Below are 20,000 nucleotides of genomic sequence, written 5' to 3' on the forward strand. Positions count from 1 at the left end.
CCAACTTCACCAAACGGGGGATGATTTAATAAATGCACATTTGCAAAAAAAGCACAATCGTTGCACGAATGTACCTAACCATAAACATCAATGCCTTTCTTAAAATCAAAACACAGAAGTATATTTTTTTTAAACATGCATATTGAGTTAAAGAAATCCAGGTTAGCAGGCAATATTAACCAGGTGAAATTGTGTCACTTCTCTTGTGTTCATTGCATGCAGAGTCAGGTGCTTCGACACCTGCATTGTTTGCTGTTTGGGGTTTTAGGCTGGGTTTCTGTACAGCACTTTGAGATATCAGCTGATGTACAAAGGGCTATATAAATACATTTGATTTGATTTGATATATGCAACAGTTTGGGCCGCTTGGCTCGTTGCAAACTAATTTGCCAGAATTTTACGTAATTATGACATAACATTGAAGGTTGTGCAATGTAACAGGAATATGGAGACTTAGGGATGCCACCCGTTAGATAAAATACTGAACCGTTCCGTATTTCACTGAAAGAATAAACGTTTTATTTTTCGAATTTATAGTTTCCGGATTCTACCATATTAATGACCTTAGGCTCGTATTTCTGTGTGTTAATATGTTAGAATTAAGTCTATGATTTGATAGAGCAGTCTGACTGAGCGATGGTAGGCAGCAGCAGACTCGTAAGCATTCATTCAAACAGCACTTTTTTGCGTTTGCCAGCAGCTGTTTATGACTTCAAGCCTAACAACTCCCGAGTTTAGGCTCGTGTAACCTTGCTAGTTAGCGGGGTGCGCACTAATAGCGTTTCAATCGGTGACGTTACCCGCTCTGAGACCTTGAAGTAGTTGTTCCCCTTGCTCTGCAAGGGCCGCGGCTGTTGTGGAGCGATGGGTAACGATGCTTCGAGGGTGGCTGTTGTCGATGTGTTCCTGGTTCGAGCCCAGGTAGGGGCGAGGAGATAAATAGTCCCATAATTCCTATAATAACTACAACCTAAAACTTCTTACCTGGGAATATTGAAGACTCATGTTAAAAGGAACACCAGCTTTCATATGTTCTGAGCAAGGAACTGAAACGTTAGCTCTCTTACATAGCACATATTGCACTTTTACTTTCTTCTCCAACACTTTGTTTTTGCATTATTTAAACCAAATTGAACATGTTTCATTATTTATTTGAGGCTAAATTGATTTTATTGATGTATTATATAAAGTTAAAATAAAAGTGTTCATTCAGTATTGTTCTAATTGTCATTATTACAAATAAATACAAAAATAAAATAAAAATACAAAAATCGTCCGATTAATCGGTATCGTTTTTTTTTGGTCCTCCAATAATCGGTATTGGTATAGGCGTTGAAAAATCTGAATTATTCAACCTCTACAACAGACACATGTTAACGGAAAGCATACCAAAATAAAAGACACAGTAAGAGGACAGACGACAAAAAAGAGAGATAGTGAGAGACAGATGGAGAAGAGTGACATATATGAAAAGTGGAAACAAATCTACTTACATGTCCGTTGTGGTTTTTCTGAACGGTGTTGTAGATTTGATCTATTTTTGAAACGAAGGATTCAAACTCAGGGATGATGAACTTCTTTCTGAAGGCCTGGATCAGAAGCACTATGTTCCCACCTACACACCTGAGGGTTGGTACAACAAACAATACAATATTAGATCATCAATACAGAAACCCGGTCATTGAACAAGTTCTAGAGCATTCTAGAAAACTAGTTCTGTGAATGAGATGAACTTTGAACTTTTCCCAGATGTTTGCTTTGAAGTGGTGACACTCCCTGATGCACAGTGGATGGACTGCTGCTCATGACTGTATTATGACGTCTGACCTTCTTTCTCTGTTGTTGTTTGCCTGCTAGACTTGGTGCTGATAAGTGGTTTGAATTGTTGTGCAAATTAGGATAGTTCAGGGTCGGAGCTATGTGAGAATGTAAACTCCATTCTTTGTGACACACATGGCTAATGATACTCAGTCATTATGTATCCCATTAACATCGTGACACATGTTTTAAATATGTTTTACTGTCACATACACCGGATAGGTGCAGTGAAATGTGTTGTTTTACAGGGTCACCCATAATAGGTGTTGTTTTACAGGGTCAGACATAGTAGTATGATAGGTGTTGTTGTACAGGGTCAGTCACAGTAGTATGATAGGTGCTGTTTTACAGGGTCAGTCATAGTAGTACGGCGCCCCAAGAGCAAATAAGGGTTAAGTACTTTGCTCAAGGGCACATTGACAGATTGTCAGCTCGGGTATTTGAACCAGCAACCTTTTCGTTTCTAGCCCAACGCTCTAACTGCTCGGCTCCCTGCCGCCCGATGCTCCCTATATTATTTTCTACCCCAACCCTTTGTTGCACTTGAAAACAAACACACATGATTAGCCTAGAACTTTATTGAACCTCCATTTACAGGGGCAAGAAGAAGTATGTGAACCCTTTGGAATGACCTGGATTTCTGCATAAATTGGTCATAAAATGTGATCTGATCTTCATCTAAGTCACAACAATAGACAAACACAGTCTGCTTAAACTAATAACACACAGAAATGATATGTTTTTCATGTCTTTATTGAACACACCGTGTAAACATTCACAGTTCAGGTTGGGAAAAGTATGTGAACCCTTGGATTTAACAACTGGTTGACCTTCCTTTGGCAGCAATAGCTTCAACCAAACATTTTCTGTAGATGCGGAATATTCCAATATTCTTGGGATGTCTGGTGTGAACTGCTCTCTTGAGGTCATGCCACAGCATCTCAAATCGGGCTGTCAAGACTATGACTGGGCCACTCCAGAAGGTGTATTTTCTTCTGTTGAAGCCATTCTGTTGTTGATTTACTTCTGTGTTTTGGGTCGTTGTCCTGTTGCATCACCCAACTTCTGTTGAGCTTCAATTGGTGGACAGATAGCCTTACATTCTCCTGCAAAATGTCTTGATACACTTGGGAATTCATTTTTCTGTCGATGATAGCAAGCTGTCCAGGCCCTGAGGCAGCAAAGCAGCCCCAAACCATGATGCTCCCTCCACCCTACTTCACAGTTGGGATGAGGTATTGATGTTGGTGTGCTGTGCCTTTTTGTCTCCACACATAGTGTTGTATGTTCCTTCCAAACAACTCAACTTTAGTTTAGTTGATGTTAGCATGTTCCAGAGAGTTCTGTAAGTCTTTAGCTGACACTCTAGGATTCTTCTTAACCTCATTGAGCATTCAGCACTGTGCTCTTGCAGTCATCTTTGCAGGACGGCCACTCCTAGGGAGAGTAGCAACAGTGCTGAACTTTCTCCAATTATAGACAATTTGTCTTACCGTGAACTGATGAACATCAAGGCTTTTAGAGATTATTTTGTAACCCTTTCCAGCTTTATGCAAGTCAAGGTCTTTTGAGATTAGGTCTTTTGAGATCTCTTTTGTTCCAGGCATGGTTCACATCAGCCAATGTTTCTTGAGAATAGCAAACTCTGTAGCAAATAGCACATTTTGTGAGTGTTTTTTACAGGGCAGGGCAGCTCTAACCAACATCTCCAATCTCATCTCATTGATTGGACTCCAGGTTAGTTGACTCCTGACTCCAATTGGCTAATGACTTCTCCAAAAGCTTAGGGGTTCACATACTTTTTCCAACCTACACTGTGAATGTTTAAATTCTGTATTCAATACGGACAAGAAAAATACAATAATTTGTGTGTTATTAGTTTAAGCACACGGTTTTTGTCTATTGTTGTGACTTAGATGAAGATCAGATCAAATTTTATGACCAATTTATGCAGAAATCCAGGTAATTCCAAAGGGTTTACATACATTTTCTTGCCACAGTATGTGTACACTCTTAGTACCTTTTTTTCTATCTAGAACTAAAAGGGTTATCTGGTTGTCCCCATAGCATAACCCTTTGAAGAACCCTTTTTGGTTCTAGGTAGAACCCTTTTGAGTTCCATGTATAACCCTTTCCACTGAGGGTTCTACCTGGAACCAAAAAGGGTTCTACATGGAACCAAAAAGCTTTCTCCTATGGGGACAGACAAAGAACCTTTTTGGAACCCTTTTTTCTAAGAGTGTTGACTACCTGGCAGATATAAGGAACACTGGTTTTCCCCACTAGATGCCTGGACTGTCAAAGTCCACTCTAGATGTCAATCATTCACTCTTTAACTGAATTGCTTTGTGTGTATGTGTGTGTGTGTGTGTGTGTGTGTGTGTGTGTGTGTGTGTGTGTAGGCCCAAGGACCAAGGTAGCTGGGCACCTATAAATCGGAGTCGTACTCTGCTCTTTAGCCCACACAAGACCCGTATCCACCCTCAGCCCACGGCCCCTCAGCCCACGGCCCCTCAGCCCACGGCCCCTCAGCCCACGGCCCCTCAGCCCACGGCCCCCCAGCCCACGGCCCCCCAGCCCACGGCCCCCAGCCCACGGCCCCTCAGCCCACGGCCCCTCAGCCCACGGCCCCTCAGCCCACGGCCCCTCAGCCCTCAGTGGACTGAGAGCACATATACTTTTGCCTCTAGCTAACTCTTAAAATGACTTGAAGAGTAAATGCCAGAGAGAGGAGCCATGTGTGTTTGAGTGAGTGAGTGAGTGAGTGAGTGAGTGAGTGAGTGAGTGAGTGAATGAGTGAGTGAGTGAGTGAATGAGTGAGTGTTGTGAGGTCTGGGGTCCGCTCGCCAACCAAGAATTCACAAAATGGGAAAACACCAAATTGAGACTGAATGCAGAATTCTGCAAAAAATATCCTCAATGTACAACGTAAAACACCAAATAATACATGCGAAGAGCCGTTCAAGTCTACAACCACCTAAAAGGAAGCAATTTGCAAACCTTCCATAACAAAGCCATCACCTACAGAGAGATGAACCTGGAGAAGAGTCCCCTAAGCAAGCTGGTCCTGGGGCTCTGTTCACAAAGACAAACACACCCCACAGAGCCCCTGGACAGCAACACAATTCAACCCAATCAAAACATGAGAAAACAAAAAGAGAATTATTTCCAATGTGTCAAGTAATGAACAAAAAAACAGAGCAAACTAGAATGCTATTTGGCCCTAAACAGAGAGTATACAGTGGCATAATACCTGACCACTGTGACTGACCCCAAACTTAAGGAAAGCATTGACTATGTACAGACTCAGTGATCATAGCCTTGCTATTGAGAAATGCTGCCGCAGGCAGACCTGGCTCTCAAGAGAAGACATGCTATGTGCTCACTGTCCACAAAATGAGGTGGAAACTGAGCTGCACTTCCTAAACTCCTGCCAAATGTATGACCATATTAGAGACACATATTTCCCTCAGATTACAGAGACCCACAAAGAATTTGAAAACAAATCAAATTTTGATAAACTCCCATATCTACTGGGTGAAATTCCAGTGTGCCATCAGAGCAGCAAGATTTGTGACCTGTTGCCACAAAAAAAGGGCAACCAGTGAAGAACAAACACCATTGTAAATACAACCCATATTTATGCTTATTTTCCCTTTCCCCTTCCCAACTATTTGCACATCGTTACAACACTGTATATAGACATAATATGACATTTGAAATGTCTTTATTCTTCTGTGATGTGTACTGTTCATTTTTAAAACAGTTGTTTATTATCTACTTCACTTGCTTTGTCAATGTTAACATATGTTTCCCATGCCAATAAAGCACTTAATTCAATTCAGAGCGAGTGAGTGAGTGAGTGAGTAAGCCTACAACAAACTTTGGGTTAATAATGTGGAATGCTGAAGGGGTCAGGGTATTAATAGACTCACTCTACCATGGCACCTGGCAGTAAGAGGAGATGGAAATGTGATGACTGTGTGACAGAGGCAAAGAGGGCTAGAGAGGTAGAGAGGGGTAGAGAGGTGGAGAGGGGTAGAGGGAGGTGGAGGGGTAGAGAGGGTAGAGGGAGTTGGAGGGGTAGAGAGGTAGAGAGGGGTAAGGAGAGGTGGACAAGGGTAGAGCTGTAGAGAGGGGTGTAGAGGGGTTGAGGGCTAGAGAGGGGTAGAGAGGTGGAGAGGGGTAAAGAGAGGTAGAAGGGGGCAAGAGGGGTAGAGGGGGCGGAGAGGGTTAGAGAGAGGTATATAGAGGGGTAGAGAGAGGTAGAGGTGGGTAGAAGGGGGTGGAGAGAGGTAGAAGGGGGTGGATAGAGGTAGAAGGGGGTGGATAGAGGTAGAAGGGGGTGGAGAGAGGTGGAGACAGGTAGAGGTGGCTCTAGAAGCAGGTCCCAAATCCCACCCTACCCTTGGACCTACCCTCGGTTTATGCAGACCAGCTGTAAGCAATATGGTGGAAGCTCCAACAATGCACTGCTTGTACCTATCCAGACCCTTCAGATCTGCAAACATTGAGGGGTTAGGGACAAGAGGGAGGGGTATGGAGCAATGTGGGAATGTCTAAATCCAACAAGGAGACAAGCTGGGCGACTCACTTGTGGAAGAGTTCCCGGTCCATCATGACGTCATGACAGGATTCCGATACGGAGCGTTGCAGCTTGTCCATACAGTCCTTCAGTCGCGGGTCGGATACAATAAGACCAGTCCTCTTGAGGGTCTGATCAAATCAAATCAAACTTTATTTAAAGTGCATATAAAGTCACAAGACATGTTACAGTAAAAAAACAATACAATGAAGCGGTTCAAGTAAACAAAAGACGATAAAATAGATGAATAAATTAACAACACAAAGATTTGGTTGGGGAGAAAGGAATGATGTTGTCAGCGAAGCCATACTGCAAAGCTATACTGCAGTTTAATTTACAGTGTGCTGTGAATCATTCTGCCTGGTCATGTCCACATCTCACAAAGTTATTAATGCTGTTATGCGAGGAACTTGGATGTGAACTAAATTTATATGAACTAACTTTAACTCATCTTGAGGCCCACTGACATACACCAATCTTGTTGCAAATTGAGTAACTGATATCCTTTTTTTTGTCCAAGCTGGACTGAGGCTGGTTTGGGTACGCTTTGAGTCACTTGTTGCAAGTTGAGTAACTGATACCCTTCTTTGTCCAAGCTGGACTAAAGCTGGTTTTGGGAACGCTTTGAGTCACTTGTTGCAAGTGTTTTGATTGAAACAGTGCAGTAGTGCTGGTGCAATATAAAACACAGATCAAATCAGAGCTTTGACTATCATTGACATCATCTACAATTGATTCTTTAATTTAACAAGTTCGTTTTTAGGGAATAACTTCAGTACATGTTGAAATACAAGGGTAATCTTTACAACCTAATCTAGTCTGTCTAGTCTCTGCAGGGTAATCTTTACAACCTAATCTAGTCTCTGCAGGGTAATCTTTACAACCTAATCTAGTCTCTGCAGGGTAATCTTTACAACCTAATCTAGTCTCTGCAGGGTAATCTTTACAACCTAATCTAGTCTCTGCAGGGTAATCTTTACAACCTAATCTAGTCTGTCTGGTCTCTGCAGGGTAATCTTTACAACCTAATCTAGTCTGTATGGTCTCTGCAGGGTAATCTTTACAACCTAATCTAGTCTCTGCAGGGTAATCTTTACAACCTAATCTAGTCTCTGCAGGGTAATCTTTACAACCTAATCTAGTCTCTGCAGGGTAATCTTTACAACCTAATCTAGTCTCTGCAGGGTAATCTTTACAACCTAATCTAGTCTCTGCAGGGTAATCTTTACAACCTAATCTAGTCTCTGCAGGGTAATCTTTACAACCTAATCTAGTCTCTGCAGGGTAATCTTTACAACCTAATCTAGTCTCTGCAGGGTAATCTTTACAACCTAATCTAGTCTGTCTAGTCTCTGCAGGGTAATCTTTACAACCTAATCTAGTCTGTCTAGTCTCTGCAGGGTAATCTTTACAACCTAATCTAGTCTGTCTGGTCTCTGCAGGGTAATCTTTACAACCTAATCTAGTCTGTTTAGTCTCTGCAGGGTAATCTTTACAACCTAATCTAATCTGTCTGGTCTCTGCAGGGTAATCTTTACAACCTAATCTAGTCTGTCTGGTCTCTGCAGGGTAATCTTTACAACCTAATCTAGTCTGTCTGGTCTCTGCAGGGTAATCTTTACAACCTAATCTAGTCTCTGCAGGGTAATCTTCACAACCTAATCTAGTCTCTGCAGGGTAATCTTTACAACCTAATCTAGTCTATCTAGTCTCTGCAGGGTAATCTTTAATCTACTGTCTGGTCTCTACAATCTAGTCTGTCTGGTCTCTGCAGGGTAATCTTTACAACCTAATCTAGTCTGTCTGGTCTCTGCATGGTAATCTTTACAACCTAATCTAGTCTGTCTGGTCTCTGCAGGGTAATCTTTATAACCTAATCTAGTCTGTCTAGTCTCTGCAGGGTAATCTTTACAACCTAATCTAGTCTCTGCAGGGTAATCTTTACAACCTAATCTAGTCTCTGCAGGGTAACTTTACAACCTAATCTAGTCTCTGCAGGGTAATCTTTACAACCTAATCTAGTCTCTGCAAGGGTAATATTTTCAACCTAATCTCTCTAGTTTTTGCAGGGTAATCCTTACAACCTATTTCTAGTCTCTCTGGTCTCTGCAGGTAATCTTTACAACCTATTTCTAGTCTCTGGTCTCTGCAGGGTGATCTTTACAACCTAATCCAGTCTGTCTAGCGGTTTATTTAACTATGTTAAATCACATATCAGCGGAATGTATAATTTTTTAACAGCTATTTGTTATCTATTCAGAAAATTCATATGGATATGACTATCTGTAACCTACTATAGGGACTACAGTACATTGGCCTGTCTTGATGTCTATATTGGGAAAGTATGCTATGCAGAATATTATTTTTCTCCTGATAGACAGTGCAACTATGTCAGACACTGCAATTCAATTTGCAATGAACACCATGTCAGCTTGCACCAGGGATGTACTCGATGTACGCCTCACTTGTTGCACGTCTTTCCATATTCCTCATAATTACCCTACCTCCTTCCTTCCTCATAATTACCCTACCTCCTTCCTTCCTCATAATTACCCTACCTCCTTCCTTCCTCATAATTACCCTACCTCCTTCCTTCCTCATAATTACCCTACCTCCTTCCTTCCTCATAATTACCATATTCCTCATAATTACCCTACCTCCTTCCTTCCTCATAATTACCCTACCTCCTCATAATTACCCTACCTCCTTCCTTCCTCACAATTACCATATTCCTCATAATTACCCTACCTTCTCATAATTACCCTACTTCCTCAAAGTAAAGAGAATTGGCACTGCCACAGTGGCAGTTTGGTGGCCCAAGTCTCCAATAACCCTTGCACTCAGCATACCTGGAGTAAGTATAGCTCAAATGGTGGAGAGACAAAATTTGAGTGAGAGCAGAATTACATCAAGTGTCATAGATCATCTCTTATGACAGATGTTGTATCTTTATTTGCAAATAAAGGTCTGTTCTTCAGTGTTTTTGTGTGTGTGTGTGTGTGTGTGTGTGTGTGTGTGTGTGTGTGTGTGTGTGTGTGTGTGTGTGTGGGAGGGAGCAAGACAGAGGGAGCGAGAGAACAAGAATGTGCTTTTGTGTTTGTGGCTGTATGTCTACATCGAGAGGGAGTTTACTGTCAAGGAGGGTTGTGTGACAGAGTAACCTATTTAATTTACAACCTACTCTTCTTTCCTGTATAGGTTAACTGATGTGTGTACTTACTCACAGAGATAAAGTGTGAGACGGGGACTTGTTTCTGACCCTCTGTGATGGTGTAGAAGAGCATATCTTCTACCTCTGAGAAGAGACCCTTCCCACTGCTCCTACATATACATACAGTGAAGAGGGAAATTGTCAGCTTTAAACAACACAGACATACACAACTTGATTGGCTATTTATAAAGAGTAATGGGATGATTGAGGAGAATGGAGACCAGTATTGTTTTGAATATACAATAACATAGGCCTAAATGTGATTCACGCAAACAAACAGTAAATGAATATCTGCCAATCAATACATAACACAAATGAACTGTCTGAACTGGAATAATTAAAACACAAACTCACAGTTTGGAAAGCACGTGGTCCATGTCTGAGGTTGTTCCGATGTGGTGCTGATCTGTTGAGCTTGTGTTGAAATATTGTGCCGGTTGAACTTTAACATTACGACGACAACACGGTAATAAACCGTTAAAACAAACCTTTTTAAAAACTATTTTAGTCGTGTCTTTCAAAGTTTCAACAGCTGCTGCGTTGGTCACCCGTAATATTTTCAAACAGTGCATGGTACTGGTCTCCACTAACTTTACAAAAATAAAAGCATTTAAGGATAACTGCCTTCGGATACCTTTTCGGTAGTATTTCCGTTACTTTATCCACTATTCACCATTAGTCTGATAAATCCGTTCTGGTCAACCGACTACAGGTATCTAGGCATAAATCTCGTTCTCACGTTCGAAACTTGTCATGAGCGCACAGGAGGAAAACTGCGCCGATGACGTCGGAGTGTGTATTTATAGCAGGTCAACTTGGCTGCTGGGGAGCAAGGAGACTCCCAGCTCCGCTAAAACCATTGACAACAACTACAGTGTCCTTTTCAAAGGATTTTTAAATAAATGTTTATAACTATTTGGTTTTAATATTATCACGTTGAAGAGCATAGTCAGAACTAGATATTTCCGATTATTCCATATTTAGCTCGATCATCTGAGTTATACAGCAAATAACTGCATGCATTTCATGATATGTAAACTTCAACTGATATTTTTTTTCCATTTGGTATGTAACGCTAAGCAAACAATATGTGTAATTCATCTTGCTTCATCGGATATTAGGCTTTCAGAAAGAACTTGACATTGGTAAGTCCTCCTGGTAAAGTTGTCAGTCGGACTACTGTCATCACCACTACAGTATATGGAAAGCAAATCAAACAATATCTGGATATAGCCATCTAGTTTATACCCTGAAAGTTATCTTGTTAACTAGCCAAATTAACGTGATATTATTAGCTAGCTAACTATCAAACAAATTAGACGTGGTCCATCAGTCAATGTAGCCTATCATGTATGTCTGCAGCAATTCTTAAATGCTACTAAAATCAATGTTGAAAAGGGGAAAACGTTAGCGAACTTCGCTGGTCGGCCTACGTTGATTGTAGAAAAAGGGCATTAGGTCTACTTACCACTGTTAAGCCAACTGGACAAAGTTTCTACCGGTAGCTTGCAAAGTGAACACATTATCCGCCAACAGTAACGTTACATCGGCAAATGCTGATCATTTGTTTTATTTTTTATTTATTCGTTATTTTACCAGGTAAGTTGACTGAGAACGCGTTGTCATTTACAGCAACGACCTGGGGAATAGTTACAGGGGAGTGGAGGGGGATGAATGAACCAATTGTAAACGGGGGATTATTAGGTCATGTAGATAATGTAACTGATAGAGCTAAATGTGTTATTTGTTTTGCATGGAATACTCAGACATTTGTAGTTGACTACGCTCTTAAAACAGGTAGTCAAAACGGGCAAATCAAGCGCTCTGCACCTGTGGACCAAACCGCGTTGCGTGCTGGCGCGTTGCAAACAGAAATGTACGCTAGTGATGTGCTGTTCCCGAAATATTTTGTATTTTTGAACGACTCCTTTTACTAAATCGAGAGTCATGAATCATTTTTTCCCTGAGTGACTCGTTCATTTTGTCATTCGTTTGACCTGCTGACCGTAGTGACGATACATCAGGATTCATACGTTCTCTGGCTCATGGCTCCAGAGACTTGCTCCGACAAAACATCCGTACAATAGATCAAGTTGCACTGCAGACAGCAATAATATCATAAAGAAGAAAAATACATGTTTAGAAACTGGTAATTGATCGCATGGTGCAATAACAAATTATGGACACAGCTTTGTAGAACCAAAAACATACAAGTCTGCATGCTTTTGACATTACTGACTCAAATGAACGAAATTAGTCAGTCAGAATATTCGTTATTTTTACTGAACGAGTCGAACAGATCTGAGTTATTAAAAAGAGCCGAACTTCCCATTACTAATTTACACGTACATGTTATTCACTCATTTCATCCAAACTGCTAGCGAGCTTCAACGTGGTCCGTATTGACAGACGCTAAAGTACAACTTGTTCTATCACTGAGGAAGAGAGGCGCAATTCGGCGGAAAATATGTCTCCTTCCAGCAGGTGGCGTTATTTCGTTGTTTCGCCCACTAAGCATGGACTTTTTGTATGGAGGTCAATGAGTGTCAAATTTGGTCATTCAAAAAATATATATTTGCTACTTGAGGTTGTTTTAAGCCAATAGAAGTTTCGTAATGCTTGAGTCGTTACGAGTTTACTAATATAAGTAGGACAACTTCTAGTGTCTCTCTCCATTGAAGACAGGCGGTTGTCGTCACCAACCCTCATCGAATACTCAAAAGATAATTACAATAAGGAGATGTATGCACCAATCCAGAGAAAGGATAGGCGGCCTGCCCTGACACTGGACAACGACTCCCATTGTTAGGGCAGAGCGACGTCTATCTTGTAAGTATATCCATGAACTTTGGTTCTATTTTAGATGCTTGTGGAGCTGCAAGTCCTGTCTCTCCCATCTACTAATTGGTTTGTAGGACATACTGTTCCCATGTGGGTGATTGAAAAATGTAGGAGGTACACACTCCAGTTCAGTCAGCACAGCGACCAATGAGAAAGTACTGTACAATCAAGCTTGAAGACATGGCATATTCTGGCAGGTGACAAACACAAGATTTGATGCCAAATATATAATGTATTCAAATACTCAAGTATCTGCATCATGTAACCATTAACCAACATAAATGTCACTTTGTTTATAATGAACCGATGTAAGCAGAGGCTACAGAGCAGAGCAGACATACTGTACGATGAACTGTTTGGTTAAATCAACAGACTGATATGGTTCCTATAGGCTATGTTTTGAAATACTTTGACCAACTCACAGTGGGGAGAAATCCTAACAGGCTTACAATGAGACGATGAGCTTTAAAAATCATGAATTGGTCTCATTTTATTATTTGTGTTCATATAATGGACATCAGTTCTTTCAGCCTTATTGAACGATGTTCAAACTACTTGTTGTAGGTAAAAAGCTTTTGCCTGTAAAACTTTAAATATTGCTTGAAATGAAGCAACATAAATAAATGGTGACAAAAAGGCACAGTAGGTTCCCAAACATAACTACTCAAATATTCCATGTTGTTTTCTTTCATAACTCTAGGATATAATCTAGCTTCAAAACACCGACAGTAGGCCTGTAATGAAATGCATTGAATTAAGTTTTCCAGGTAAAATTGTGTAGACGACTCTACATTCTGTAAGTTTAAACTCAAAACAATATACTGTTTTTTTTATTGTTTAGTATAGGATTGTATTGCATTATGTATTGTATTGTATCCTATTAACTATTTTAAATGTAACTCTACACACTCTTAGCAGGACGTGGCATCACCAGTTTCAGCCCAATATCGATGACACAGGATGGCATGTAAGAGAGAGGGATCCATCCAAACTTGGCGTCCCAGCCGGCACTGTAGCGGGTTCGGGGGTAGGAAGACATCAAGGCATGCTCCATGCAGTTAGTCACTTTACTCAGGTCAGAGTCACAAGATGCATTCATGATCACCCGTTGGATCTGGATGTCTGGATCGGTGGGGGGGGGGAGGATATTGTTAAACTGTTAGGAATTTGTACGGCCAATGGGAGGACTACAGAGGAGAGGAGAAAAGAAAAGTGAAGAGGAGAGGGGTTGAAGCCAGAAACCAATTGGATGATAAGCTGGATGTAGCATGATAGCCAGGATGGTGATACTACGTATAGTCGCGAGTCAAATGTCAATGGGATTTTCTACTAATGAGATTTAGCAGCAAATTCCATTGACACTTAAACAAGACTAGAGGTTTTAACCAGGGGTTGGAACAAATTATTTTCCAATCGTTTCGTTCTGTACAGAACTATAATTTTTGTTCATGCCATTCCACTGTTCCGACCAGTAAAATAAAGTTCAGTTTCTACTGATATTTTCTGTTCTTTTTTTTAAACCTCCTGAAATCTTTAAACATTTTTTTTTACATTTAGCTTGACATTACTTTCAAATATAAACCCCCCCCCAAAAAAAATTATTATTATCAAAGAACATTAACTGTTTCCCACGCTTTTAAATAATTGTTCTGTTCCATAACAGTATAGAGAAAACTTTCGTCCCCAGTTCTGATTTGGTTCCTCCCCCCAAAAATGGGGTTCTGTTCCCTGAACCGGTTCCAACCCCTGGTTTTAACCTTGTATGTGAAGGACAGGATCACGGTTTATTCCAACGTCTCATCCGACAGATGACCTCCTTCTACTGCTACTACTACCACTACCACTTCCACTACTACTACTACTACTACTACTACTACTACTACCACTACTACTGCTGCTGCTACTACCACTACCACTTCCACTACTACTACTACTACTACTACTACTACTACTACCACTTCTACTGCTGCTGCTACTACCACTACCACTTCCACTACTACTACCACCAGTACCACTTCTACTGCTACTACCACCACTACCACTTCTACTGCTACTACCACCACTACCACTTCTACTGCTGCTACTACCACCACTACCACTTCTACTGCTGCTGCTACTACCACCACTACCACTTCTACTGCTGCTGCTACTACCACCACTACCACTTCTACTGCTGCTACTACCACCACTACCACTTCTGCTGCTGCTGCTACCACTACCACTTCCACTACTACTACTACTACTACCACCACTACCACTTCCACTACTACTACTACTACCACTTCTACTGCTGCTGCTACTACCACTTCTGCTGCTGCTACTACCACTACCACTTCCACTACTACTACCACTTCCACTACTACCACTTCTACTGCTGCTACTACTACCACTTCTGCTGCTGCTACTACCACTACCACTTCCACTACTACTACCACTTCTACTGCTGCTGCTACTACCACCACTACCACTTCTACTGCTACTACTACCACCACATCCACTGCTGCTACTACTACCACCACTACCACTTCTACTGCTGCTGCTACTACTACCACTTCTACTACTACTACCACTTCTACTGCTGCTGCTACTACCACCACTACCACATCTACTGCTACTACTACCACCACTACCACTTCTACTGCTGCTACTACTACCACTTCTACTACTACTACCACTTCTACTGCTGCTACTACTACCACCACTACCACTTCTACTACTGCTACTACCACCACTACCACTTCTACTGCTACTACCACCACCACTATCACTTCTACTGCTACTACTTCCACCACTTCTACTGCTGCTACTACCACCACTTCTACTGCTGCTACTACCACCACTACCACTTCTACTGCTACTACCACCACCACTATCACTTCTACTACTTCCACCACTTCTGCTGCTGCTACCACCACTACCACTTCTACTGCTGCTACTACTACCACCACTACCACTACTACTGCTGCTGCTACTACCACCACTACCACTTCTACTGCTACTACCACCACCACTATCACTTCTACTACTTCCACCACTTCTACTGCTGCTACTACCACCACTACCACTTCTACTGCTACTACCACCACCACTATCACTTCTACTACTACCACCACTTCTACTGCTGCTACTACCACCACTACCACTTCTACTGCTGCTGCTACTACCACCACTACCACTACTACTGCTGCTACTACCACCACTACCACTACTACTGCTGCTGCTACTACCACCACTACCACGTCTACTGCTACTACCACTACCACTACTACTGCTGCTGCTACTACCACCACCACTATCACTTCTACTACTTCCACCACTTCTACTGCTGCTACTACCACCACTTCTACTGCTGCTACTACCACCACTTCTACTGCTGCTACTACCACCACTACCACTTCTACTGCTACTACCACCACCACTATCACTTCTACTACTACCACCACTTCTACTGCTGCTACTACCACCACTACCACTTCTAATAATAATAATAATAATATAATATAATATAATATAATAATAATAATTTATCCCATTGAGCAGACGCATTTGTCCAAAGCGACTTACAAGTCGGCTGGGGCCACTACTTTTACATATGGGTGGCCCCAGCGGGAATCGAACCCACGACGCTTGGCGTTGCAAGCGCCATGCTCTACCGACTGAGCCACACACACTGCTACTACCACCACCACTATCACTTCTACTACTTCCACCACTTCTACTACTGCTACTACCACCACTACCACTACTACTGCTGCTGCTACTACCACCACTACCACTTCTACTGCTACTACCACCACCACTATCACTTCTACTACTTCTACTACTACTACTACCACCACTACCACTTCTACTGCTGCTGCTACTACCACCACTACCACTTCTACTGCTACTGCTACTACCACCACCACTATCACTTCTACTACTTCCACCACTATCACTTCTGCTACTACCACCACTTCTACTGCTGCTACCACTACCACTACCACTTCTACTGCTGCTGCTACTACCACCACTACCACATCTACTGCTGCTACTACTACCACCACATCCACTGCTGCTACTACTACCACCACTACCACATCTACTGGTGCTACTACTACCACCACTACCACTTCTACCGCTACTACCACCACTACCACTTCTACTGCTACTTACACTTTTCCAGGTATTTGTCTCCGTAGCTGGTCTTTACTTCAGGTGTGAGCTGGTTCCACAGGCGATGCAGCTCTCTCTCAATGGGATCCAGACTGGTAACCGCTGTCTTAAAGAAACCTGGTTCAATGATGCACACCTTGATCCCAAAGTAGTGGATATCCCTCCTTTGGAAAATGTAGACATCAATGTTTGGTTGGCATACATCCTCTAAAAACACTATGTTGCTCTTTAACATTGTATAATTTTGTATTATTGAATATTGTAGCTCAGTGAAATACAGTAGATTAAAGCAGACTATAATAATCTAAGAAAGGTAAAAAACAGAATTCGGGTTTGGTTGAATTGAGCTTCGTGATGACTACTAAATGTTGTTGTGATAGTAGCTGGAATTAGCCTGCTTTGTGGGCTTACAAAGATCCAAACAAACTATAGTCGCCTACCTGAGGCAGTCTGAGAAGGACTCCACAGCGAACTTAGAGATGCAGTATCCCCCACCGTTAGCTGCCACCCTACCCAGCACTGAGGCCACGTTGACAATCCTCCCCTGGGCCTGTTTGATGAGGGGCAGGAAGGTGAGGGTCATCTCTATCACCCCCGTCATGTTGACCTTCAGGGTACTGGTATAGTCCTCCATCCTCATCCACTCTGTGGGCCCCATGGGCAGGGAGCGCCCCTGCGTTGTTCACGATACCCCACAGTCCTGGGAGAGGGGGAGGACGAGAGAGAGAAATATGAAGATATTGTTATTATTTAGTCAGAAATGTTTTCAGCTTTGGATTCACTGTGTATTTCAAGTCACATGCATCTGTTTTATTCGACACAACTGCTGTTTGAGTCATGGTTACTGCCTTAGGGCCTCTCTGACCAGACCAGGACAGGTTACAGCTAGGAAACAGAGTTACTAGTCAGGAATATAGTTGGAAAAACTCCTGGCCCGAGCAGTGAGTAACATAAACCCCACTCCAGATGGTTTCTCACCGTTATCCCCAACCTCCTGCTTTGTGTACTCCATGGCTTTCTGTATGCTGGCGGTGCTCGTCACGTCTAGGAGAACAGTCTTCAGGTACGGCCCAGTCGCCCTGTTCAGATCATCAGCCCCTTTCTCTGTGAGACACCCAGCTATCACCCTGAACCCTCGCCGGTCTAGCCTCTTACAGAGCAAGTTCCCGAAGCCAGAGTCACAGCCCGTCACAAACACATACTTCCCCTTGACGTTCTCTACTTCCAGACTGTCTCTGTACAGCCAGCCTAGCGTCCACAGAACCACGAAGGTAGAAATGCCATACAGCCATAGATTAACCCTACTGGGGAAGAGGAGAGCACAGTGAGAGGTTGTAGGGTGAAATATGAAGTTGATGTTTTTTTGGGGCCCGATGTCTCATGTTTTTCTTTTGCATCACACCGGGCAAAGACTTTACATTAACATCAAATCAACATCTACGTTTGGTTGGTATTTGATTGAGTTGTCAACAAAGATGAAATCCACTGGAAGCCAACCAAACCTTGAAGTCCCTGAATCGTTGGTTTGTGCTTGAAATCTAGGTTGAAATGAGACAGACAACTGTACGTAGATGGCTTTTTTTTAATGGAATACATGGATGTTCAACATCCGTCATGTTGAAATATGACATTGATAGAATTTCATGCAGATATTTTGACATTCTTATGACATTGATTGAAAAGTGAGTGGGTGTTTTCATGCGGGTTTACATAGGCTTATTTCCAAAAGAACATCCTAGGAGTTAAATGGAATGATTAAATCTTACCCTAAATACTGGTACACAGAATCAATATCCATGATGAGGTCTGGGAGAGGATTTTATGGAGGTGTAGAAAAATTAATCCCTGCAGAAAGTGTTAGGAAATAACACACATTACAAAATGTTGTCAACGCTACCTGAGCAAGTCGTTCAGTCAAACCCGTCACTGTAGTCTACATGTCCTCTTGTAACATTGTATGCCGATCAGCTCCTATATCTCTGTGCTTATTTATATAAATATTCACTAAAGTGGTTATTGCCAGATACATGTTTGTTTGCCTTTTTTGGATTCTCCATGACGTTGCGGCGCCCTCCCCCGGACCTTGTTTGTGTCCCAAATGGCAGCCTATATAGTGCGCTACTGTTGACCAGGGGCCATATGACTCTGGTTAAAACTAGTGCACTATATAGGGAATAGGGTGCAATTTGGGACACAAACAGAGGGGGGCGCCGCAACGTCATGGAGGATCCAAATAAAGGCAATCAAACCTGGGGAACACTGTCATTATCTCAAATGTTATGACACTTGGCTAAAGTTTTATTTTTCATCATGACAGCAGAAGACTTTACAAATCATCGTAAAATCTTTGATGAAAAAGGGGAACATTTTCATAATTTTATCCTTCAAAGAAAATGGACTAAAACCCAAACATCCAGTGAAAGCCCCCAAAATAACAAGTCAGTGGAATACACTTTACCAGATGGCCTATTTTGACAAGGATCAGTGTAATCTGACATCTTAAAACACGTGTTTTTGGGCTTTCCAGTGAGGTATTTAAAGAATGATATGCATAATATGGGCAGTTGTTTTCTTCAGAGCTTCAGGAGTCTTGGGATAAGGCTCTTATAGATCTTATGAAACAAAGAGGCACTGGAACGAGGATAGGGGTTTAAGGCAGGGCTTTGATTGTTTGGTAACAAAAACCCATTGCCTCTCTTCAAGCTATTTAAGCCTCTCAAAACCTATTAGCCTCCCGGCAGAATTATTAAGCCTTGGGTGGAATAGATTGGGACATCTTGGATCACACAGAAGAAAGGGACATACTGTATGTAAGGTGCACGGCGGACCAAGGAGGATTTTGGGGGGTACAGAAAGTCACACGAACACACCAATAAGAACACCTGTAGGAGGGGATATTTCCTGGTAACTACAGTATGTTAGCCATAATGTAGGCCATAAAATCACTCATTAAATGTACATCACATAGGCCGACCGATTTCAATTATCACATTATGGCGAGGGGACAGTAAGATACTCTTATCCAGAGCGACTTACAATTAGTGAATTAATCGTAACATAGGTGAGACAACATTTACCTTTATTTAACTAGGCAAGTCAGTTAAGAACAAATTCTTATTTTCAATAACAGCCTACTGTGCGTTTACTGCCTGTTCAGGGGCAGAACGACAGATTTGTACCTTGTCAGCTCGGGGATTTGAACTTGCAACCCTTCGGTTACTAGTCCAATGCTCTAACCACTAGACTACCCTGCTGCACCAAATCACAGTAGTAGCAAGTACATTTCTTCCCTCAAAGTATTTATCAGTAATGTAATTGCACGGACGTTTTGGTCTCATCTCCTGTGCTGTGAGTGGCAGGGGGAGGGGCTTGCTGTGAGCACCTTCCCTT

At 42.1% G+C, this 20,000-nt stretch overlaps 2 protein-coding genes across 6 annotated transcripts in view; both read right to left on the reverse strand.

The window, feature by feature from the left end:
- The window catches only part of LOC135541352 (glutaminase kidney isoform, mitochondrial-like), a 30,256-nt gene extending 20,070 nt beyond the window's left edge, over positions 1–10,186 (reverse strand). For 3 of the 5 annotated variants that reach the window (XR_010455961.1, XM_064967536.1, XM_064967538.1), the window contains exons 1-4: positions 9,969–10,116; positions 9,628–9,724; positions 6,413–6,534; positions 1,494–1,623 (exon numbers count right to left, since the gene is read on the reverse strand). Coding sequence is in view for 4 of the 5 variants with exons in the window: in XM_064967536.1 (XP_064823608.1) it covers positions 1,494–1,623; positions 6,413–6,534; positions 9,628–9,724; positions 9,969–9,991 (372 nt within the window). In the remaining variant the exon portion in view is untranslated. Of the gene's footprint in view, positions 1–1,493; positions 1,624–6,412; positions 6,535–9,623; positions 9,725–9,968 lie in introns of those variants that run through there. The other 2 variants (XM_064967535.1, XM_064967537.1) reach the window with 2 other exon arrangements.
- A 3,140-nt stretch (positions 10,187–13,326) lies between these two features.
- Positions 13,327–18,439, reverse strand: LOC135540989 (retinol dehydrogenase 7-like). The gene is given in 7 exon segments (XM_064967139.1): positions 13,327–13,577; positions 16,611–16,774; positions 17,051–17,283; positions 17,285–17,310; positions 17,589–17,914; positions 18,113–18,148; positions 18,377–18,439. Coding segments are annotated over 7 exon segments (1,038 nt in total). The 5' UTR covers positions 18,409–18,439; the 3' UTR covers positions 13,327–13,356.
- Positions 18,440–20,000: the final 1,561 nt, after the last annotated feature.

The sequence above is a fragment of the Oncorhynchus masou genome, chromosome 6, assembly GCF_036934945.1.
Source record: "Oncorhynchus masou masou isolate Uvic2021 chromosome 6, UVic_Omas_1.1, whole genome shotgun sequence".
Lineage (NCBI taxonomy): Eukaryota > Metazoa > Chordata > Actinopteri > Salmoniformes > Salmonidae > Oncorhynchus > Oncorhynchus masou.